This window comes from Dasypus novemcinctus, chromosome 7 (genome assembly GCF_030445035.2).
Source record: "Dasypus novemcinctus isolate mDasNov1 chromosome 7, mDasNov1.1.hap2, whole genome shotgun sequence".
In the NCBI taxonomy this organism is placed as follows: domain Eukaryota; kingdom Metazoa; phylum Chordata; class Mammalia; order Cingulata; family Dasypodidae; genus Dasypus; species Dasypus novemcinctus.
In genome coordinates this window covers 50,005,185-50,030,592 of record NC_080679.1, presented here as the reverse complement: position 1 = coordinate 50,030,592, position 25,408 = coordinate 50,005,185, and the positions used below count along the sequence as shown (strand labels likewise).

General features: G+C 36.8%; 1 protein-coding gene across 37 annotated transcripts in view; it reads left to right on the top strand.

Moving 5' to 3' along the window:
• The window catches only part of SLC39A10 (solute carrier family 39 member 10), a 170,299-nt gene that overhangs the window by 133,313 nt on the left and 11,578 nt on the right, over positions 1–25,408 (top strand). For all 37 annotated transcript variants that reach the window (XM_058300464.2, XM_058300460.1, XM_058300458.1 and 34 more), the window contains 3 exons: positions 6,442–6,562; positions 7,908–8,276; positions 9,473–9,553. In XM_058300464.2, the coding sequence (XP_058156447.1) occupies positions 6,442–6,562; positions 7,908–8,276; positions 9,473–9,553 (571 nt within the window). The remainder of the gene's footprint in view (positions 1–6,441; positions 6,563–7,907; positions 8,277–9,472; positions 9,554–25,408) is intronic.

Genomic DNA, 25,408 nt, shown 5'->3' with positions numbered 1-25,408 from the left:
TAAAAAAAATTAGCAATGCCTTGTGGTAGAAGTACTTAGAGATAAGAAGTCAGATTAAGGGAGTTTTCTGTTAGAGAATATAATCAAATGAAGGACATGATGAGTCTTCTCAGGAGTATCAAATTACTTAGGAGATGGTGCTTAGACTATTGGTTAAATATCCTAAATGTCATGCCATTGTCTGTGTTTCTTGTTACATTTAGAATAAGGCAAATGCTTAAAAGAAATTTTCCCTTAAGAAAGTGAGTTCAAGGCTGCTATTTAAAAAAAAAAGAGAAACAAAAATTCTTACATTGTGTTAGTAACTCCAAATTACCCCCACCTCTTAGGAACTCCGGATAGTCATGCTCATAATACATACAGTCTAATGCTTTTTTTTCTTCAAACTTTTAATTTTCAAATCTGCAAGGCAGTTGAAAAATAATACAAACTTCATACAAAGAATAACCCTCATTCCTCCAGTTTGGCTGACCAATCTAAGATTTTGCCACATTTGCTGTATCATTCTATCCATCTACTAACCCATCTTTCTACCCACCCATCCACCTACCTACCTACCTACCTCTTTGTCTGTCTCTATTAATTTATTTTCTGAACATTTGAGAGTAGATTGGATATAGCATGCTCCTGGAACACTTAATTATTCCATGTAAATTTCCCAAGAACAAGGATATTCATTTATGTAACCACCTTAAGTGCAGTTACCAAGTTTAAGAACTTTAACAATGATATGAAGCTTATAGTTTGTGTTCCAATTTTTCCAATGTCTTTTTGAGCCTTTTCTCCTCCATTAGATCCTATCCAGGATCACACATTACCCCTAATTGTCATTGACTTTTTAGTTGCTCTTTTTTTTTAAATTGTGGAAACATATATACAACGTAAACTTTACCATCTCAACCACTCACAAGCATACCATTCAGTGGGGTTAATCACATATCATTGTCGTGGTACCCTCACCACCATCTGTTACTAGAACTTACTCATCACCCCAAACAGAAACCTTACATCTATTATGCCTTAGCTCCCCATTCCTATTGCCTCCAAGAACCTGTACTCTACTTTGTCTATGTTGCATATTCACCAATATTTTCTTTGTAAATACTGTAAGGCTTAACTTTATCATCCTTAATCTATAACAGTCTCATTTGGTTTGATACCAAATTAACTTCAATAATGTATAAAATCTATCTTCCTATTCCTCTGTCCCCCCACCTTGTCACAAACTACATGTATATACATTATGAGTCCATAACAATTGATTTCTCATTATATTTTATGCATTTGCCTTTTAGGTCCTGTAGAAAGTAAAAATTGGAGTCAAACCAAAAATACTGTAGCATTGGTATTTACCCATGTCATTACCTTTACTGGACATCTTTATTTCTTAATGTGGTTTCATCTTTTGTTGAGTGTCCTTTCCTTTCAACATGCAGACCTCCCTTTAGCATTTCTCCTAGTGCTGCTCTAGTGATAAAGTCCCTCAGCTTCTGTTTGTTTGGGAATGTTTTAATCTGTCCCTCATTTTTGAAAGCAAAACAGCCAGATAAATTGTACTTGGTTGGAAATTTTTTTCCTTTCAGTGCTTTAAATATGTCATCCCACTCCTTTATCTTTGGCACTTGCCAGGTTGACAGGTTGATTATAATATTTTGCAATGTGGGTCTATTTGGGTTTATCTTGTTTCAAGTCCTGTTGAGTGCTGAGTATCTTAGATGTATATTCATGTCTTTTGCTAATTGGGCAAGTTTTCAGCCATATGTTTTTCAAGTATTCTCTCTGCCCCTTTCTCTCTCTTCTTCTGAGACTTATACAGTACATACATTGTTACACTTGATGGTATTCCACAGGTACCTCAGACCCTGTTCACTTTTCTTTATTCTTTTTACTTTCTGCTCCTCTGATTGAATGACTTCAATTGTTTCTTATCTTCAATTTCACTGACTCTTCTGCCAGCTCCAGTCTGTTGTTGAATCCCTCTAGGGAATTTTACATTTTTGGTACTGTCAGCCACAATTGGGTTGTTTTCATAATTTCTGTCACTTCATTGATATTTTCTTTGTGTTCACCTGTTGTTTTTGTAATGTCCTTTAGTTCTTCGCCAACATTTTCCAATAGCCCTTTGAGCATATTTAAGACCACTTTTAAAAGTCTTTGTCTAGTATGTCCTATCCCAGGTCTAGTTGTCCTCAATGATGGTTTCTAATGCCTTAATCATCTTCTTTGTATGGGCTATCACTTCTTATTTCTTTGTTTCGTAACCTTTTACTGAAACCCAGACATTTTGATATTTTAATGTGTGATTGCTAGAATTTAACCTCTGAGGCAACTGTTCCTTAATCTGTACACAGCTAGTATTAGGACAGAGCTTTCTTTGAATGCCAGGAGATAACAAATTTAAAAAAAAAGGGGGGGGGGGAAGAAAACACCTTTCCAAGTCTTTGCAGATTGGCCTTAGCAAATATTCCTCTTCAGAGCTTAGCCATACAGTCAGTTTATAGAATAGCTTGAGGCAAAAGTGTAATGTTATCATTCTAGACTTTCCTGTGCATGCTTCTTGTCCTGGGCATACGCACATGGTCCTATGGAATCCCCCATTTACACAGGTTCTAATGTCCCCTCTTCCCCAGGAAACAGCATTTCCTCACTGTCCCAGTCATGTACTCTATGTCCCACAGCCAGCAAACCTTGCCCCACGCAGCTGTGATTTACTCTTCTTTTACCATGTTCTATAGGAGAGCTCTTCAAGCTGCCTTCTACATGCAAGTTTCCCATCTACATCCCATCTGGGATGGGGAGCCTGTGATGAATATCCTGGTTAAGTCCTTCAGGTTACCATGAGACAGAGTGGCCCACATACATGCCCCTAGTATGTACATAAGGTTTGCCCTGCTCCCTGTGGAACTAGGACCAGGGACCTGCACTGGAAATGTGGGCCTGTTCTGCCTTGAACTTTAGGGTACCAGGGTATCTGAGTGTTTCAAGTTGCCTTTTTCTTGATTCAGCACTCACCCTGTTATTGCAGTCCTTTAATTTTTTTTTTTTTTTTTTTTTTTTTTTGGAGCTTTGATAAAGGTATTTCTGCCAGGTTTTGCTGGTTGTCCAGGGAATGGAGCCCTGGAGCTTCTCACTCCACCATCTTGATATACAGTCTACTTTTAAGATACAAATTTATGCTATTTTTATGTATTTATTTTATTTGTATATATATATGTTTTATATGTGTCCCTTTGAGACAAAATATGATTTGGAACAGAGCTGTGAAGTTGGATCATGGGCACTGATTATAGTTCTTTTTCAGTCACATATTAGGTGTGTGTCTGTGTCTTTTTAAATTTATATATGTGTGTGTGTGTGTGTATGTATATATATATATTTTTAAAAGATGTGACTATGTCTTATTGCCCATGATTTCCAGAAGTTACCTACAGCATTAGAAATAATACTTCTGGTCTGTACTTTCATTCATATTTGGAAAAGTGTATTTAATTTTAGTTACCAAAATTTAATTAAGACACCATATTTTATTGCCTTCATAGAAGGGGTAATTGAGATGGTGAGCCCAGTGAAGTATTATCTGAGGAATGGTAAAGGAAATTAGGAAGATTCAATTTAGAGAAAAGTGAAAGAGAATTAATAGCAATTGTTTTGTTGTTGTTGTTCTTTTGTTTTTTGAGGTACCTAGGGCCATTGAACCAGGCCTTCAATCAATAAGCCACATCAGCTTTTCTGAGTTGTTTTTCTGTTTTGTTTCTTTTGCTTATTATTTGTTTTTATTTTTTCAGGAGGTACAGGGAACCAAACCTGGGACCTCCCATGTGGGAGGCAGGGGCTCAACCACTTGAGCCACATCTGCTCCCCAGCAGTTTTTGAAGGGTCATGCAGAACCTGAAGTAATGAATTTTGATGGATGAATGAAGAGTAGAATATGGTGGAATAGATCCCAAAGCAGGGGGGCGCTGCAGGGAAACAAGAGTTTGCTAAGGAGATTACTGCTTAGAATAATTTAGGATAAAGAAAAGGAGGGCTTGAACTAGGGTCATAGCATAAGGAATGGGGAAGAGTCGGTGATTAATAGAATTACTTCGATGAGAGAATCAACTTGATAGTTAATTTGATGTAAGAAAGAAAAGTATTTAAGAGTCCAGTGCTGTAAGTATAGTACCTGATTTAAAACATAATAAATTATATATTGCAAAACACCTAAAGAAGTTTTGGAATTACTTTGCAGCCCTAAATTTCTTTAAGTCATGTGTACTTAATAACATATTAAGGCAGCAAATACTAAGTATTCAGTATGTACAAAACATGGCTGTGTAGTTTACAAATAAGTGTAAAATGTAGTCCTTCAAGGAATAGTTTAAAGGAAACAAGTTTTCTGTTTTTTTAATAAATTAATCTTGGTTTGATTCTAAATTTACAGGCAAAGTTAGGCACATTTTTTGCTAGGTAAATGATGGAGTCTTCCCTTTTTTGCAGGGTTCTTTTTTGTACCGCAAATGGGTGGAAAACAGAACCCTTAAAATATTGCTGCTGTTTTATAAATTTGAAATTGTGGGAAGCAGAAACCTTGAAAGGAATATGGCCATATAAATCAGTACATCTCCTTTATGATGATACATAAAGCCAATAAATTACCTAAGATGAAAAAAGCTATGGCTTTGATGAAGAAAGGGGTTTTGTGGTACTTGAACGAAATAGACATTTGACAGTCTGGGTTTCAGCAAGCTTTCGGGGTCTTAAGGGTAATGGTTTGCAAAGTTTTCAGGAAAGTAGACAATCAGAACCAAAGCAATTAAGCAAAATCTCAGCTGGTATTGAAATTTTCCTTAATTTTTATACCCTTTACATAGACTTTTTTCCATTTTATTGTTGGCTCCTTCTTCTACCTTCCCTTCCCACTCCTTTAATTCATGACTACTGTTTATTCTCATTAGGATATCACTATATTATTATTTTCTTTATAATATTTTAAATTTCTACATTTTCTATTGTCTATTACTACAAAACAAAACAACCCAAAACTTATTGGCTTACAACAATAATTTATTATTTTTCACAATTTTCTGTGTCAGGATATTAGGCACAATGCAGCTGGGTGGATTTACTGTTTCATATGGCGTTAGCTAGAATCACTCACTGTACCGTATTCATGTTCAGCTGGCCACTCGGCTGGGTTGGGCAGTGTTCAGGCCGTGTTGGAAGGTCTGAGAATGCTTCAGTCCATGTCTGCATCTTGGTGCTCCTGTACATGACCTCTCTCAGAGTCCAAACTAAGCTTCTTTATAGAATTGTGCCTGGTATCCCTGAGCAAAAGCAAAAGCTGCCAGACCTGCTAAAGACTAACATAGCATCCAAAGGCTGGCAGAATTCAGGGGAGGGAATAGAGCACTGTGTTCATTCAGGGAGGGACAGAACTGATGATGGTCATCTTTGGAGACTTATCTGCCACACCCTCTAATGAGCCATAATAAGCTTACATTTAGAGCAGTTGGAAGATTTAAACATCTGAAGCATAGTTCACAGACTAAGCAAAATCAACAAGAAAATATCATGCCAGTTAGTAAGCATTTCCCAGAGTATACTGGCTTTAACTTTATACACAGATTATGGAATACTTCATTATTTGTTTTCTTAAATTCACACAGAAACAGAAATTTGTTAGAAGTTAAAAGAGTTGTTAAGAGATAGAGTTACATTGATATAAGAAAGCAAAAAAAAGCCAGACTTAAGAAATGAGAAAAATTCAAACCTAAACAATGAAGCACAGAAATTATTGTTTATTAAATTATGTTCATCTCTGGTTAAGATGTGATAAGAAAGAAAATGTGTCTTTCATGAAAAGCAACTAAGCATCAGTTACTGTGATCAGTTATTTTAATAATGTCTTATTTAAGTCATAAGAATCTATCATTTTCACTTTATGGACAAGTATCCTTATGTTCAATAAATTTCACAAACTGGCCCGTCTCATAGATGTTTGCTGCAAATTTGGGATTCTAATTCAAGTTTGACTCTTCCATTACATCACATTCAGGGAAGTGTAAGCTTGCTTTAAGCACAGAATGAAATTGAAAAGAATAACCTTTTGTTAGAACTTTCTGTTTCCTTACCCTGTTAATTAAGAGAGGTGTTAACATATATTTCATTTGAGTTGTTATATATGATAATCTAGTACTGTGTACTGTATTCTTAATTTTAAAAAGCAAATGAATTAAACCTTTTAGTGACTGTTCAGAAAAGAATTATACATATTTAGTTGGGTTTTTTATCTGCTTAGATCTTTTGATGTCTAAAAAAATTTCTCACTCCTTGTCTAAATAATTTATGTGTATCGTTAACAACAGTTGTCCCCATTGGTGTTAAAAAGTGAATATTTTTGCTAATTGTGGCCTGCAGATTTGTTACTAATATCATATATATATATATGTATTTTTTTAGGGAAAGCAGAAATGGTTTATGAAGCAGAGCACAGAAGAATCAACTATTGGAAGGAAGCTTTCAGACCATAAGTTAAATAATACCCCAGATGCTGACTGGCTTCAGCTCAAGCCTCTTGCCGGTAGACAACAGTTCTGACTAAAGAGAGAAACTTTTAAAACATAAAAATTGAAATACTGCTTCTAAGTTGTGCCTGTGTTGTTGGAAATTTCTTGTCTTTGTGGCTTCCCTAATATTAGTTTCTAACTTGTATTTCCTTAAATTTGAGTGTCTTAATTGTAATTTTATCTGTTAGTGTTTTTGTTAATTTCAGGCTTATTTATTGTTAGAATAGAGGGCCAGTTCATTCTGTTATCTGACAAGGAACATTTTGCATTTCTTCTTTACCAAAAAATAATGCAACAAAGGAAAAAGGCTTTCTAAGAACTGGAATAGTGTTAATTTTATTTCTTGTTAGTGCAAAATCCCTATGTCCTTCATATGTTACTATATGGCAAAAATAACAGCCTGATTTTATCTTGTCTCTGTACTTAAAATCTCTCCCCATTCATCTATTCTGTTGCCTAATAGATGTAATGAGATAGCTTACAGTTTTCAGGGAAACATGGAAATGTTTCTTTAACTTAATTTTCCCTCTGTTTGAATCGTTATGTCTCGAGTATACCAGTGATTTTCTGCAGAAAAGGGCAGTCTAGACTCAGACTGTAAAAACCTACCTCAAAATACAATTTGGGAAGTATTAAGATATTTGTCATACAATAAATTGCTTTGGAAAATTTCTTTGATAAACTATTCGAGGCCAATTGCAATTTTTAAAAAAATTTAAATAGTATTATCACTTACATGGATTCTGAGCTTTGTTCTAGCAGTGATCTCTAAGTAGCATTGTAATATAGGTGTAGCATTAAGGAATGGAAAGAACTGTGCCATCAGCTAACTGTATAATCTTGGTCAAGTTATTTAAATTTTATGTGCCTTTGTTTTCTCATGATATGAAGAAGGTTACAGTGGGTAAACGCTAAGGTTTCTTTTTTCTCTGAAAAAGTTGTAAGTTTCATTTTCTTGTCCTATAAATGCTACAGTAATTTTCTTCCCTTTGATTTTCATCAACAGTTTCATGATGTACTTCTTAAGTTTCATGACATCTTCATGCTTTTCAGCTTTTCTCTTTACTTTGCCTGCTGTCGATCCTCCCATTTTCCTCATTTGAAGTATCTTTTAGTTCCCCAGAAGCCTCAGTTTATTTCATGTGTGTATGTGTGTGTTCATTTATTTATTTCGATTAGTGTTCAAAAACATTGCTCCTTGGAACCACTTGTAATTAATTTGAGGGATATATATTAATATGAGTTTTAAGAGATAGTAACTTAAGAAATGTTCATTATACTGCTATTCTGCCTGGATTAAATTAGCAAATGTGTATGCATTTACTTGTTGATAAAGCATATCCTTTGCTATAAATATAGGAACTGATGACTCGGTTGTTTCTGAAGATCGACTTAATGACACTGAACTGACAGATTTAGAAGGCCAACAGGAATCCCCTCCTAAAAATTATCTTTGTGTAGAAGAAGAGAAAATCATGGACCATTCTCACAGTGATGGATTACATACCATTCATGAGCATGATCTCCATGCTACTGCACATAACCACCATGAAGAGAGTAAAACTGTGCTGAGGAAACATAATCATCAGTGGCACCATAAACATTCTCATCATTCACATGGTCCTTGTCATTCTGGATCAGATCTGAAAGAAACAGGAATAGCGAATATAGCTTGGATGGTAATCATGGGGGATGGCATCCACAACTTCAGTGATGGGTTAGCGATTGGTAAGTAGATATGAAACTTGGGTTATAATTTGTTGTTCTTTAAGACTGTTTTTCTTCTTCCTCTCTGTCTATACTAATCTTATGAACTAGAATATGCAAGAATAAAATCTGTCTGCAGCTTAATAAATGTACTGTCATATATTATTCCTGATTACTTGGTTTTTCTAAAGTCTCTGTTAATGAGTTTTTGTAGGTTATTTGGGGGCACGCAGGTATAATTCCAATGTTTAAAAATATTTTTGAATATGTAAACAAATGTCTATAGTATACTTCTTTAATAACTTGATTTCTTCTTCAAAGTGTAATGTCACCATAGTGAAAAAGCTACCTTAAAATTACATTTCAAATACTTTTACACATCTCTAGTGAGAACAGATTAGTTTTACTCTTGGGTTTAATTAAGATTTTCCATGTCTTCAGAAAGGTGAAGAATTTTAACACAGCATTAAAACTCTATTGTATCAAATTCAAATGTATTATATTAGAATCTTGCTAATGTAAACTGATGTTGCCAATCTAGGAGAATATTAAATGTTATCAATATATGACCCCAGATTCTTTTTTTCTTTTGAGATCCACATTCTATTAATCATTCAGAAATGTTATCAATACATGACTTTGAGATCCAGATTCTTTTTTTCTTTTGAGATCCACATTCTATTAGTCATTCAGAAATAGTCTTTGGTTTCTTTTAGAGAGGAGTTTATTTTTTTATCATAATGTCTGTCAGTGCTAAAGAATATGCCTTCTTTCAGTACTGTGTCAGATACATGTTTACCTCTGATCTCATCCCTCAAGTCCATAAATAATAATATTTTGTACTATTTGTGCTGTAGACCCAAAAAGTTTGGGTAAGGATAGTAGCCATTTAAATATTTATCAATATGAATATGATCAATCGAGCACAGTCATAAACTTATAAGGAGGCTTAAAATTGCTGAGATTGAAATATTGAAAACCATTATTTTGGTTCTCACACAATTATTTAAAAGGCTATACAAATAAAGAAGTTAATTCAAGAGGTAATATTGCTTCCTGTGAGTAGTTCTTTCTCTAGTTGTTCTACTACTGTTATATCTCAGTATATGTTTTAAAAAACTATTTAGATAAGTGAAAATGGCAGAATCTGTCATTATTAATGAAAATAGGAAAAGAAAAGGTCAATAAACATAATTTGCTATTTTTTCCACCCCTAGGAGCAGCTTTTAGTGCTGGATTGACTGGAGGAATAAGTACTTCTATAGCTGTATTCTGTCATGAACTGCCACATGAATTAGGTAATATAACCTTAAAAATTTTACCAGATTTCATCAAAACTAAGACCTATTCAATTGTAAAATGCATCTGAATTTCAGAGATGTTAAAACATAAAAAATAACTGATGGAAGAAGATTATGTGCCATTGATTTTAAGACATTCTGATGTTAAAATATGAAAAAATAGGTATCTTATTTTTCTGTTGGATTTTCTTTGCATTTGATAAAATAATTATGTTATTATGATGAAGGATTATAGATTGTGAGTAGTTCACTAAGAACTTTTAAAAAGAAACATCATTTCTTGATTTAAATAACATATTTTGCTGTTAGCTCATTTTGATTTTATTTCTTATACCATGTAAAAACTTTATTTTTTAAGGAATTAGGGTAAAGTTTTCAGACCAATTAATTGAAAGGTGTCCCAGAAGTAGTTAAGCAGTTCATCTTCATAAATGATGAGAAGGAAATATTGATGTCCAAAAAGCAACTAGACTGTTGTTAAAGAAACTGGTAACAGTCTTAACTTTGCCACTAACCAGCACTGAGATTTTGGTGTAATCATTTAACTTCCAGTCTTCTTTTCATCTGTAAATTGAACAAATGGTTGAATGATTTCTTTGTTCCTTTCTTTTTTTTTTTTTTAATGTTACATAATCTTATCCAAAAATCCTTTTAGTTTCTTACATGGTTTTAATAGAGTAGAGCCTAATGCTCAAAGAATAATTTAAAAACCCTAATGTTCCCTTGCTTTATAAATAGACTTTCCATTATAATAATATGCAAAACATTTTTGCTTAGGTTGGACTTTCTTCTTTTTTTATCGTTAAACTCACTTCCATTCCCCTCCCCAACAGACAACTATTCTCTTTTATTTATCATGATGTTTTTATGTATTCCTACAAAATGTATATTATTATTTTATATGTGCATATTTTAAATTTATATAAATGGTATTATATTATCTTATTTCCTACCTTTGGTTACTAACAGTTATTATTTTAAGCTATATATAGATTAGCATTAGTTAATCTAATCTTGCTTTTGCCTAATACTCAGAGGCAGGCATGTACCACATTTTACATATTTAGTTCCTAATATTGGACAAACTCACATGGCCTTTAGTTTTCTGAATATTCATAGACTTGGAGTTTATTGACCTTTGTGAGAACTCTCTGCATATATACCCAGGATTGTAGGATATGCCTGCTGAAGAAGTGCCATTTTGCTATATCCAAAATGGCTACACTAGTCTAAATCTAAACAGCAATATCTGTACATTTTTATGTTACTGTATCCCTGCCAGCACTTGACATTATCTAATTTTTGGTAATCTAATACATTAAGATGATATTTCTTTGTTGTTTTAGTTGGCATTTATTGGTTTACCAATGATGTTATAGTTTATCTTCATGTTCATTAGGGCTTTAATTTTCCTTCTCTGTAACTTCACTCACAGCAGTAAAAGATGTGAGCATGCATTCACATAGAAAATATCTGAAGAATGTAGGGATGGCATTAATTTGAAAGAAAAAAAATATCTTTTTGGTATCCAAGGATTTCTTTACATGTCCTTTCTATTTTAATTTCTTTCTTTAAAATTCACCTGGCTAGGCTTATTACATTTAATTGCCTAGATTGATGGTAACCTTATTTGCTAATTTTGAATAGCAGATGAATGAATACATATAATTTGCTTAAAAATTATTAATTCCCCACATAAAGCAGAAAATGTATATTACTGCATACTTGGTGCTAATTCCTTTTAGATTTATCTTGCCAACCATGGACACATAATCTTACCTTTTTCGTGTACATAATTGGTAACCTAGACCAAGGTATAGTTGTCTTTTGCTTGGATGGTTTCTATAATCTTTTATCTTTGGGTTCATTCTGCTCCAGTTCATCTCCTACACTGTTACTAGATATATCTTCCTAAAATGTGGCTTATGTAATCAAAACCTTCTAGTAACTTCCTCTTATATAAAATAAAACTTAATTAGCCCTTTCAGTGACCTCCACATCTAACCTCTATCTACCTTTCCAACCATATTTGTTGCATGTTTTCTACTTTACCTAAACACAATTCACTAAACATGCATTTGGCATGTCTGAGCCTGCTGTTTTGAATATGCCATTCTAATACTTGGCTTGTCCTACTACCTCTATTCCTTGTTTATCATGTTGAGTCTTTTCCTCCAACTTCAGTGCTTCAGACCTTAGATTACTACTTTAGAATTCTATCACTTACTTTCTCTAGATCCTTCTTTTGGTACTTGGTGTATTTCCTTCGTAGCTTTTTTATTTCCTAAATGCTAGTTTCATTACGTGCAGATCCTCTATTTTAGACCCTTTTACTATTTAGCATGGTTCTTGGCTTTACATTTTTTCATGGTAAATTTGATGTATTTCTGACACTAATAGATTTTTGTAAACTAAAGTCTAGTTAGTTGGTTTGTTCCCTTGGTTTAGTTTTATCTTAGAATTATCTTTTGCATGTTAATAAGAGACTGATCTGCCAAATACTTCCTTGAACGCAATTCCATAGCATAGAATTCAAGGTGTCCTGTCATCTTTTAATATATTTCCTTTCTTTATTATTTTTTAAATTAGAGTATTTGTAGGTTTATGGGAAAAATGTGTGTAAAATCGAGTTCCCATATACTACCATATTATTAACACCTTGCATTAGTGTGGTACATTTGGTACAATTCATGAAAGAATGTTTTTATAATTCTACTACTAACTACAGACCATTGTTTACAATAGGGTTCACTATGTTGTATTCGGTCCTTTGTTTGTTTGCTTGTTCTGAGATTGCATGTCTTTAAATTTAATTATTTCTCCCGCCATTCTCCCTTGTTTATACACTGGGTTGTTTAGAACCCAGGACCTCCCAGCAACCAGGGTGGTGCCCAGTTGCTTGAACCACATCTGTTCCGTTTGTTATGTCTTTCATGTTTCCTCGTTGTTTCATCTTGTTGAGTTATCTTGTTGTGTGAACTTGCCACACTAGCCCATTGTGTCAACTCACTGTCTTGCTCATCTTCTTTAGGGAGGCATCAGGAACTGAACCCAGGACCTCCCATGTGGTAGGCAGGCACCCAACTGCTTGAGCCACATATACTTCCCTCACGTTTGCTTTTTTAAAAACGTTTATTCTACTAAGAAATACACAACCTGAAATTTCTCCTTTTTAACCACATTCAAGCACATAATTCAGTGCTGCTAAATTACGTTCGAAACATTATATTACTATCACCACAATCCATTACCAAACTTGAGGATCAAGCCAAATAGAAAATATGTACAATTTAAACATTACCTTCCCATTTCCTATCCCCACCCAACCCCTAGTAACCTATATTCTAGTTTCTGACTTGATGAATGTGCTTATTCTAATTATTTCTTATCAGTGAGATCATACAATAGCTGTCCTTTTGTGTCTGGCTTATTTCACGCATCATGGTGTCTTCAAGGTTCATCCATGTTGTTACATATATGAGAAATTCTTTCCTTTTTATGACTGAATAATAACCCATTGTATATATATATATACCACATTTTGTTTATTCATCAGTTGGACACTTTTGAGTTGTTTCCACCTTTTAGCAATTGTGAATAATGCTGCTATGAACATAGATGTGTAAATATCTGTTCAAATCCCTGCTTTCAGTTCTTTTAGGTATATACCTAGTAGTGGGATTACCAGATCATATAATATCTCTACACATAGCTTTTTGAGGAACTGCCAAACTGTCTTCTATAGCGGCTGCACTATCTTACATTCTCAGCAGCAGTGAATGAGAGTTCCTCTTTCTCCACATCCTCTCCAACACCTGTAGTTTTCTGTTGTTGTTTTTTTTAATTGACCATTCTAATAGGTGTGAAATGATATCTCATTGAGATTTTGATTGAATAACAAGTGCTATTAAGCATCTTTTCAGGTGCTTTTTACCCATTTAATATCTTATTTGGAGAACTGTCTCTTCAAGTCTTTTGCCCATTTTTTAATTGTTTTTTTTTTTTCTCTTTAATGGTTGAATTGTAGGATTTCTTTACTTTTCTGGATATTAAACCCTATCAGATATTTGACAGTTCCTGCCTGTTTAATAGCTGCTTTGGTGGATGGACTGGGTCCTGGAGCTTCCTACTCTACCGACTTCTCCAGCATTTTAAAAATTGAGTTGTTCATCTTCTTGTTAAGTTAAAGGATTTCTTTATTATTAGAGCATTTTCTGTATTTCAATAATAATAAGAAACAAAAACCAGACAGATACAGAAGAAAATTCTTCACCTCTCAATCTTACTATGCTTCCCCTGCTGTATATAGCTGTTGTTTTTGGCTATTCTTGCACTATTTATTTATTTATTTATTTATTCATTCAGAAGTTTTGTTGAGATATATTCACATACCATAACTCTATCCAAAGTATATAATCAATGGCTCTTATTATACTTACAACGTCTTGCATTCAGCAGCGCAAAAAATTTTAGAGCAATTTCATTACTCCAAAAAGAAAAACTCCACTCTTACCAGTCCTTCTGCAGCCCTGCATAACCATTAATCTAATTTCATCTTTATAAATTGACTTATATTTACAATTTATATAAATGGAATCAACAATATGTAGTACTTTGTGTCTGGTTTCTTTCATGTAGCATAATATGGTTTTTCTTTAACAAATCAATTTTATAGAAGCATTACTAACGCATACAGTTCATCCAAAGTATACAACCAATGGTAATTGGTATAAACATATAGTTGTGTATTCATCACCTCAATCCTCCTTAGAGCATTGTCATTATTTCAATAATAATAACAAACAAACAAATGAGAAAATTCTTCATCCTTCAATCTATCTATGCTTCCCTTGCTGTACGTAGCTGATATTTCTGGCTATTCTTGTACACCTATTTATTAAACAATTTCATTGAGATGTATTCATATACGATCTGTCTGAAGAATATAATCAATGGCTTTTAGTATAATTACAGTGTTGTACATTATCACCATAGGAAGTGTTAGAACAATTTCATTACTCCAAAAGAAAAACTCCACACCTCTTAGTGGTCCTTCCCCAGCCCTACATAACCAGTAATCTAACTTCATCTTTATAAATTGGTTTACATTTATATGACCTGGTATTGCCAGGTCACATGGCAAATTTATGTTGAATTTCTTTTTGAACTGCCAAATAGTCCTTCACAGGAGCTGTACCATTCTACATTCCCACCAACAGTGAATAAGCATTCTCTCTCTCCACATCCTCTCCAATACTTGTAGTTCTCTCTCTTTTTAATAATGGCCATACTAAAAGGTGTGAAATGATCTTTCATTGTAGCTTTCATTTGCATTTCCCTAATCACTAATGACATTGAACATTTTTTCATGTGGTTTTTTTTTTTTTTTCCCCTATTTGTATTTCTTTGAACAAATGTCTAGTCAAGTCTTTTCCCACTTTTTAATTGGGTTGTCTTTTTTTGTTGTTGTAGCATTCTTCAAATATAATGGATATTAAACCCATATCGGATATGTGATTTCCAAATATTTTTTCCCATTAAGTCAGCTGCCTTTTCACCCTTTAGACAGTTTTGTGAGGTGCGAAAGTGTTTAATTTTGAAGAGATCCCATTTATTTATTTTTTCTCTTGTTTGTGCTTTTGGTGTAAGGTCAAAGAAATCACCACCTACCACAAGGTCTCTAAGATGTTTCCCTACATTTTCTTCTAGTAGTTTTATGACCTTTGCTTTTATATTTAGGTCTCTGATCCATTTTGAGTTGATTCTTATATAGGGAGTGAGATAGGGATCCTCTTTCAAGGTCAGGAAGTGAAATTCCTCCTGCATTACTCTCTTTTTTTTTTTTTTTTTTTTGAGGTACCAGGTCTGTGGATTGAATCTGAGACCTCAGTGCTCAACCACTGAGGCACATTGGCTCCCCTGAGTTGGCTTTTTCGTTTTGTCTGATTTTGTTTTTCAGGAGGCACTGGGAACTGAACCCAGGATCTCCAATGTGGGAGGCACTCAACTGCTTGAGGCACATCTGCTCCTGACACATGATTCCTTTTTAAAATGTTTTTGGCTATTCAGGTGCCCTTTCCCTTTGGAATGAATTTGATAATTGCCTTTTCTATTTCTGTAAAGTAAGCTGTTGGAATTTTGATTAGTATTGCATTGAATCTATAAATCAGTTTGGGTAGGATTAACATCTTCATGATATTTAGTTTTCTAGTCCATGAACACTGAAAGTCTATTTGTTTAGGTCTTTATTGATATCTTTTAGCATTGTTTTATAGTTTTCTACATATAGGTCCAGTACTTCTTTGATTAAATTGATTTCTGGGTATTTGAGTCTTTTTGTTGCTATTGTAAATGGAATTTTTTTCCTGATTTCCTTGTCTGATTGTTCAGTACTAATGTACAGAAACATTACTGATTTTTGCATGCTCATCTTGTATCCTGCCACTCTGCTGAACTTATTTGCTCAAGTAGCTTTGTTGTAGACGTTTCAGAATTTTCTAAATATAGGATCATGTCATCCACAAATAAGTTTTACTTCCTCTTTTCCTGTTTGGATACCTTTTTCTTTCCTTGTCTAATTGCTCTAGCTAGAACTTCTAGCACAATGTTGAATAACAGTGGTTATAGTGGGGATCCTTGTCTTGTTGCTGATTTTAGAGGAAAATCTTTCAACCTTCATTGAGTATGATATTGGCTATGAGTTTTTCATATATTGCTTTTATCATATTGAGGAATTCTCTTTCTATTCTTTTTTTTTTAAAGATTTATTTTTTCCCTACCCCCACCCTGCCGTGGGAATGAAAGACTTGCACACCAAAACTCATATGCAGGGAGGGCCCCGTCTGGTTTCTCTGGCTTATATATCATGTATTTTTGGATTCGGCCAAGGGCTATGGTCAAAGTTAAATTTCTCAAGGATGTTTTGTCTTCGAACAAGAAACTTTGTCCCTAGGCTTACATACTATCTAGCAGCAGAAAGGGCAAGAGGAAGCCATTTTTAAACTTCAAGCGAAAAGAGATAGCTTGTACAGGGATAAGCAAGGACAGAGCTATTTTTGCTCTGAAGCAAGAACAGATGAGCTTTAATAAATCATTTAACCATGCCCTTGCCAAGGTGGTGGAACTAATCCCCACACCACCCTGCTGTTTTTGCCATTTATGTCCATTCACTGTGTGATCTTCTATATAGATTTGTCTTTTTCTTCTCATCATTCTCTTCTAGGATTCAGGGATTCAATCCTGGGGACTCCTGTTATGGAAGAGGTTCCCTGTCAGTTGCACCACCTCACTTCTGGTCTCTGCTGGGCTTCACTTTGACTCTCCTCTTCGTCTCTCTTTTGTTGCATCGTCATCTTGCAGCATGACTCACTTGCATGGGCACTGACTCATGTGGGCACTCAGCTCACCATGTGAGCACTCGGCTCACTGCATGGGCACTGGCTCACCACACAGGCACACTTTCTTTTCTTTTTCACCAGGAGGTCTCGGATCAAACCTGGGTCCTCCCATATACTAGACAGAGGCCTTATCACTTGGGCCACATCTGCTTCCCTCTTTCTATTCTTGCCTTTCAAAGTATTTTATCAAGAAAGGATGCTGGGATTTTGTCAAATACCTTTCTGCATCGATTGAGATGATCATGTGGTTTTTTCCCTTCCATTTTTAATGTGGCGTATTACATTGATTTTTTTTTTATGTTGAACCACCCTCGCACACCAGGAATAAATTCCACTTGGTTGTGGTGTATAATTCTTTTGATATGTTGTTGGATTCTATTTTCAAGTATTTTGTTGAGAATTTTTGCTTCTGTGTTAGTGAGAGAGATTGGTCTGTAATTTTCTTTTCTTGTGTGTTTATCTCACTTTAGTATTAGGGCAATATTGGCTTTATAAAATTTGTTGGGTAATTTCCCTTCTCTTCAATTTTTGGAAGAGTTTAGATAGGATTGGTGTTAATTCTTTTCAAAATGCTTGGTAGAATTCACCTGTGAAGCCATCTGGTCCTGGACTTTTCTTTGGGAGATTTTTGATGACTGATTCAATCTCTTTAAATGTTATTGGTTTGTTATGTGCTTGTATTTCTTGTCGTGTCAGTGTGTAGGTTTTTTTTGTCCATTTCTAGGAATCTGTCCATTTCATCTAGGTTGTGTAGTTTTGTTGACATAGTTTCTCATAATACCCTCTTAGGATCCTTTTTATTTCTGTGGTGTCAGTTGTACTTCCCCTTCCATTTCTAATTTTATTTATTTGCATCTTCTCTCTTTTTTTCTTTGTTAGTCTAGCTAGCAGTTTGTCAATTTTATTGATCTTCTCAAAGAACCAGCTTCTGAGTTTTTAAAAATTTTCTCTATTGCTTTTTTTTTCTCAATTTCATTTATTTCTGCTCTAATCTTTATTATTTCTTCTGCTTGCTTTGCAAATGGTTTGCTGTTCTTTTTCTATTTTCCCTAGTCACTCATTTACATCTTTGACTTCAGCTCTTTCTTCTTTTTTAATATAGGTGTTTAGGACTATAAATTTCCATCTTAGGCCTTCCTTCACCGAATCCCATAAGTTTTGATAAGTCGTGTTCTCATATTTATTTCTATATATTTACAAATTTCACTTACAATTTCTTCTTTGACCCAGTGGTTTATTTAGTATTGTATTGTTCAGCCTCCACATATTTATCAATTTGCCTTTTTCCCATTTATTGTTGGTTTCCAGTTTTAAACCATTATAATCTCAAAAGTTGCTTTGTATAATTTCAATCTTGTTCTTTTATTGAGACCTACATTGTGACCTGGCATGTGGTCTATCCTGGAGAAAGATCCATGAGCCCTTGAGAAGAATGTGTAACCCAGTGAGTTTGGGCACAACATTCTGTATATGTCTGCTAGGTCTAGCACATTTATCATATTCTCAAGTTCTCTCTTTCCTTGTTGAGCTGCTGTCTCATTCTGTCTAAAGATGTGAGTGGTGTGTTGAAGTCTCCAACTATTATTGTAGAGATGTCGTTTCTACCTCTAGTTTTGCTAGGTTTGCCTCATGAATTTTGGGACACCTTGGTTAGATATATAGGTATTTATGACTTTTATTTCTTCCTGATGGACTCTCCCTTTTTTTTTTGTAAAGATTTATTTTTTCATTTATATCTTTCCCCTTCCCCTACTGTTATCTGCTCTCTATGTCCATTCGCTGTGTGTTCTTCTGTGTCCACTTGCATTCTTGTCAGTGGCACCAGTTATCTGCATCTCTTTTTCTTGCGTCATGTTGTTGTGTCAGCTCTCCGTGTGTGTGGTGCTACTTGTGGGCAGGCTGCACTTTTTTTGCATGGGGCAGCTCTCCTTGTGGGTGCACACTCCTTGCACGTGGGGCTCTCCACGGGGGACATCCCTGTGTGGCACAGCACTCCTTGCACACATCAGCACTGTGTGTGGGCCAGCTGTGTGTGGTGACACAGGTCAGGAGGCCCTGGGTTTGAACTCTGGACCTTCCATGTGGTAGGCAAATGCTCTATCAATTGAGCCAAATCTGTTTCCCAGACTGTCCCTTTTATTAATTTATAATGGCCTTCTGTATCTCTTAAATGTTTTTGCATTTAAAGTTTCTTTTGTCCCATATTAATATTGCTACCCCTGCCTTTTTTTTTTTTTTTTGGTTAGTGTTTGCATGGAGTATCTTTTTCCAACCTTTCACTTTCAGCTGGCCGTGGATGTAAGGTGTGTCTCTTGTAGGGAGGATATAGATAGCTCATGTTTTTTTTTAATCAATTCTATTAGTCTATACCTTTTGATTGGGGAGTTTAATCCATCAACATTCAATGATATTCCTGTAAATGCATTATTTACTTCTGGCATTTTAATCTTGGGTTTTCATATGTCGTATCTTACTTTTGTCTGTCTTTTCATGCTTTTGGTTATCCTTTCTGCTTTTCTTTCATTTATACTTTCCTCCAAGCCTCCCTCTCCTGCCTTTTTCTTCCAGGTTCTAAGGCTTCCTTTGATATTTTCTGCAAAAGTGTATTCTTTTTTATGAACTCTGACTATTTTAAACTCACCATATTTGGACAATTTTGCCAGATAAACAATTCCCAGGTATCAGTTTTTCTTTTTCAGTATCCTTATGGTGTCATACTACTGTATTCTTGCCTCCATGTTTTCTGATGAGAAATCCACACTAAATCCTATTGGACATCTCTTGTATGGGATGATTTGTTTTTCCCTTGCTACTGTCAGAATTTTATCTTTATCTTTGACACTTGACATTCTGAGTAGTATGTGTCTTGGAGTAGGTCTATTCAAATTTGTTCTGATGGGGGTACACTTACTTCTTGGACATGTAAGTTCATTTCTTTCATAAGAGTTAGGAAATTTTCAGCTGTTATTTCCTTAAATACTCTTGCTTTCCCTTTTCCCTTTTCTTCTTCTGGGATTCCCATGGTATGCTGTTACATTTGTGTTATTCAACTCCCTGAGCTGATGCTCAATTATTTCCATTCTTTTCTCTCTGTTCTTTCCTCTCTTCTATTCAGCTGTTCTGTTTTCTGTATCACTTATTCTTTCTTCTGTCATTTCATGTCTGCTATTATATATCTCTAATGGGTTTTTTTTTTTTTTTAAGATTGATTTTATTTATTTCTCCCCCCACCCCCGGCCATTGTCTGCTCTCTTGTGTCCATTTGCTGTGTGTTCCTCTGTGTCCGCTTGCATTCTCGGTGGCACCGGAACCTGTGTCTCATTTTGTTGTGTCATCTTGCTGCATCAGCTCTTATTGTGTGCAGCGCCACTCCCGGGCAAGCTGCGTTTTTATCACGTGGGGACGGTTCTCCTTGCGGGGGCACACTCCTTGTGCATGGGACTCCCCTACACAGGTGCACCCCTGTGTGGCATGGTACTCCTTGCTCATGGCAGCACTGCATGTGGGCCAGCTAACCACACAGGCCAGGAGGCCCTGGGTACCGAACCCTGGACCTCCTGTATGGTAGGCGGATGCTCTATCAGTTGAGCCACATCTGCTTCCTCTCTAATGTGTTTTTGATCTCACCTATTGTATCTTTCTTTCCCATGACCTCTGTTTTTTATTTTTTTATTTTTTTATTTTTATTTATTTTTTTATTTATTTTTTATTTATTTAATTCCCCTCCCCTCCCCCGTTGTCTGTTTTCTGTGTCTTTTTGCTGCCTCTTGTTTCTTTGTCCGCTTCTGTTGTCTTCAGCAGCACGGAAAGTGTGGGCGGCGCCATTCCTCAGCAGGCTGCTCCCTCCTTCACGCTGGGCGGCTCTCCTTATGGGTGCACTCCTTGCGTGTGGGGCTCCCCTACGCGGGGGACACCCCTGTGTGGCACGGCACTCCTTGCGCGCATCAGCACTGCACATGGGCCAGCTCCACACGGGTCAAGGAGGCCCGGGGCTTGAACCGCGGACCTCCCATGTGGTAGACGGACGCCCTAACCACTGGGCCAAAGTCCGTTTCCCTGTTTTTTTTTGTATTCAGGTTTTCAGTTTCTTTTTTATGTCTCTTCGAGTCATTTATCTTTTTTAGCCATATTGTCTTTCAAGTCATTAGTTTGATTTTGGAAATTTGCATGTATCTCATTGATTAGTTGTCTCAAATCCTGTGTCTCTTCTGGAACTCTGATATATTCCTTTCCTTGGGCTAGTTCATCCATTGTCTTTGTATGGCTTGCAATTTTTTGCTGATGTCAGTGCATCTGATAGGATTGTGAGATTACTTAGATGCCTGATTTCTTTCTCTTTCATAGAGAAATAGTGGTGGGAGTCTGTGTGGTCCTTGATTCTTGGTTCAGCTTCTTCTGGGTCCTTAGGATTGTCCCTGTTAGTAGCTCAAATCTGGGCCCTGGACCCAGTAATGGGTTGCCACTTGCTTCCTAGGGCCTTGGGGAGGGAGGCTGAAAAGACTGGAAAAAGCCTCTTAATAACTTTTAATTTCCTAGCATGCACTTTCTTCGTCTGCCAAGAGTTGGCGCTCTTGGGGAGCCCTCTTGGTTCAGTATGTGGTCAGAAGGTGTTTGCTGCCACACGGACCAGATCAGTGTCCTAGAGGATCCTTCTGGAGGCTAAGAGCCTCATAGTTCAAACTTTGGCAGAGGCAGTTCCCCAACCCTTGCTGGCAGTTTCCTCCTTTTCCCAGTTGGGAATAATTCCACTCCCCTCTGCGTCTTCAACACCCAGTCCCAGTCAGTAAAGAGGGAGGTTGACCAGAGAGGGTCTGGTCTTTTTAGCCCCTTGCCAGCTTCCAAGGTAAACAGTAGCGCAGCGCCTCTGGCCTGGGGGGCTCCTGGGACACAGCAGACCAAATTTGTGGGTGAAAAGTCAAATCAGTCTTAGGCTGTGTCCCTCTTCCTCCCCTTTCTTGGGGAAGTGGATCCCTGGGGCCCCTTTGTAGCCACTGGCCCCAAAGGCCTGAGAATTCAAAAGTGTCCATAGAGTGGGAGAAGATGCCTACAGCTGCAGTTGCTGCTTTTAACTCAGTTTTCCTGTCATGGTCCTTCTTTGCGTTTTTCTCTTCTAGTAGTACCCAGCCTTCCCCTGGTGTTCTAAACCCTAGATTTTTTCCCAGACCATTTCTGCCTGTCCTCTAGTTACTTTTCTGGGAGAGAAGAGAGTCCTATGTCTTTCTACCCCCTGTATTCATCAGCCAAAATACCAGAAACTGGTTAGTAAAATTTTACAAAGGTCATTTATTTGGGGTAGGAGCTTACAGATACCAGGTCATAAAGCATAAATTATTTCCCTCACCAAAGTCTGTTTGCACCTTTTGGAGCAAGATGGCTGCTGACATCTGCGAGTGTTCAGGCTTCCTGGGTTCCTCTGGGCTCAGCCCCTCTGTTTCCTCCACAAGATGAGCTGTGGACTAAGAGGCTCTCTAGGCTTTGCCTGTCTCCACAAGGTCAGCTGTAGACTATCAGGTGAATGGCTCTGTCTCTCTCCCTGGGGCTCCAGCTTAAGACCAGCATCAAACTCCAGCATCAAAACTCCAACATTAAGAACCCTCAACTCTTCCTTTGACATGTCTTTTATCTGTGAGTCCCCACCCACCAAGGGTGTCAACATAACTTAATCATGCCCAGGTTCAGACCAGATTACAAACATAATCCAATATCTGTTTTTGGAATTCATAACCATATCAAACTGCTGCACCCCCCCCTACCCACCTTGTTTGTACTCACTGTCTTTTCACTGTGTCCATTCACTGTGTGCTCTCTGCACCTGCTTGTCTTCTATTTAGGAAGCACTGGGAACTGAACCTGGGACCTCCCATGTGGGAGAGAGGTGCTCAATTGCTTGAGCCACCTCCATTCCCTGCTTTGTTGTGTAGCTCATTGTGTTTTCTCTTTATGTCTCCTTGTTGTATCAGCTTGTCATGCCAGCCCATTGCACCAGCTTGCTGTCTTGCTCATCTTCTCTAGGAGACACTGGAAACTGAACCCAGGATCTCCCGTGTGGTAGGCGGGTGCTCAATTGCTTGAGCCACATCTGCTTCCCATTTCATATAAATTTGATGAATGAATTTTCCATTTCTGCCAAGAATACTGTTTGAATTTTGATTGGGATTGTGTTGAATCTATAAATTGCTTTGATTACAATTGACATCTTAATATTTAGTCTTCTAATCCATGAATACAGAATATCCTTCCACTTATTTAGGTCTTCTTTTATTTCTATTTGCAGTATTTTATAGTTTTCTATTGACAGTCATTTACCTCAGACTTATCCTACATACTTGATTTTTTTAGTTGCTATTGTATGTGGAATTTTTTCTTGATTTCTTCTTCTGATTTTTCATTGCTTGTGTATTGAAACACTGCTGATTTTGGAGTGTTCATACCCCACCACATTGCTGAATTCCTTAATAAGCTCTAGGAACTCTGTTGTGGATTTTTTAGAAATTTTATTTATAGGATCATGTCATCTCCAAATACGGAAAGCTTTAGTACTTGCTTTCTATTTTAGCTTGCCACAGGGTTGCCAATGCAAAGTATCAGAAATGGGTTGGCTTTTATAAAGAGGATTTATTTGTGATAAAAGCTTACAGTTCCTAGGCTGTGAAATGTCCAAATCAAGGCATCAGCGAAGATGCTTTCTGAGGGTCCCGCCACGTGGGAAAGCAAGATGGCCACTGATCTCTGCCAGGGTCTCTGCCTTCCCCTTTAGGATCTGCCATCTCTTGGAGCTCAGCTGTGGGCAGTCAGTCATGGAGTTTATCTCTTACTAGGTCTCTTCTCTGTCTCAGATACTCCTGCTTTCTTCCTGGTATCAGCTGTGAACTGTCAGGCATATGACTCCTCTCCTCAGCTTCTCTGTGTACCCATTCCCTTGTGGGCTTCTTTCCATGCCTCTGTGCTCTGCTGGTTCCAGACTCTAAGACTGCTCTTAGCCTCTCTGGGTTTGTTTTCCTGCAGTCCTGTCTCTCACACAGCCGGGTCAAAATAGTGGCTTCCTTCTCTCTGTGCCTCTCTTTATATCAGCTGTAGCAAGAGGTAGAGACTAAACTTGAGTCTTGCTTCACTGATGTCCACTCAGAAGCAATCTAATCAAGTGATCTAAAGTGAAATTTAATGGATTTAGAGTATACCACACCCTCAAAAATGAATTAGTACAAAACCATAATCTTTCTGTGGGTGTCTTTATAATATTGAGGAAGTTTCCTTCCAGTCCTAGTTTTCTATGTGTTTTTATGAAGAAGGAGGGCTGGATTTTGTCAAATGCCTTTTCTGCAATAATTGAGATAGTCATGTGGTTCTTTTCCCTTTGTTTTTTTCATGTGTTGTCTTTATTGATTTTCTTATGTTGTACCACCTAAGGATAAATCCCCCTGGATCATGCTATAAAATTCTTATAATGCATTGTGGGATTCAGTTTGCTAGTATTACGTGGTTAATTTTTAAAATCTATATTCATAAGGAATATTGTTCTGTAGTTTAGTATAAGGTGTTTATTCTTGGAATGTTTTATAGAATTCCTCTCTGAAGCTATCTGGTCCTGGGCTTTTCTTTGTTGGGAGGTTTTTGATTACTAATTCAATTGTTTCACTAGCTACTGGTTTTTTGAGATCGTCTGTCTTCTAGATTCAGTGTACGTGGTTTGTCTGTTTCTAAGAATTTGTCCATTTCATCTAGCCAGTAATTTTTTTTTTTAAAGATTTATTTTTATTTATTTCTCTCCCCCAGATAGAGCGTCCAGTTACCACATGGGAGGTCCACAGTTCAAACCCAGGGCCTCCATGACCTGTATGGGACTGGCCCATGCGCAGTGCTGATGCGCAGAAGGAGTGCCCCATACGTGGGGAGTGCACCCTATAAGGAGAGCTGCCCAGCACAAAAAGAAAGTTCAGCCTGCCCAGGAGTGGCGGCCACACACATTGTCTGTTCTGTGTCTATTCGCTGTGTGTTCTGTGCGCCAGTTGCCTGTTCTCTGTGTCTGTTTGCTGTGTGTTCTTCTGTGCCTGCTTATATTCTTGTCAGCTGCACTGGGAATCTGTGTCTCTCTCTGTTGCATCATCTTGCTGCATTAGCTCTCCATGTGTGTGGCACCACTCCTGGGCAGGCTGCGCTTTTTTCACATGGGGCAGCTCTCCTTGCAGGGCGCACTCCTTGCTCATGGGGCATCCCTATGCAGGGGACACCCCTGTGTGGCATGACATTCCCTGCACACAGCCGCACTGTGTGTGGGCCAGCTCACCACACAGGTCAGGAGGCCGTGGGTACCGAACCCTGGACCCTCCCTATGGTAGGCAGGATGCTCTATCAGTTGAGCCACAACCGCTTCCTTGTTCATTACTTTTAATGCATTTGTATTTCATTATCTTTTGGAAGTAACATGTAAAATTACACTCCAAAAATAAGACACAAT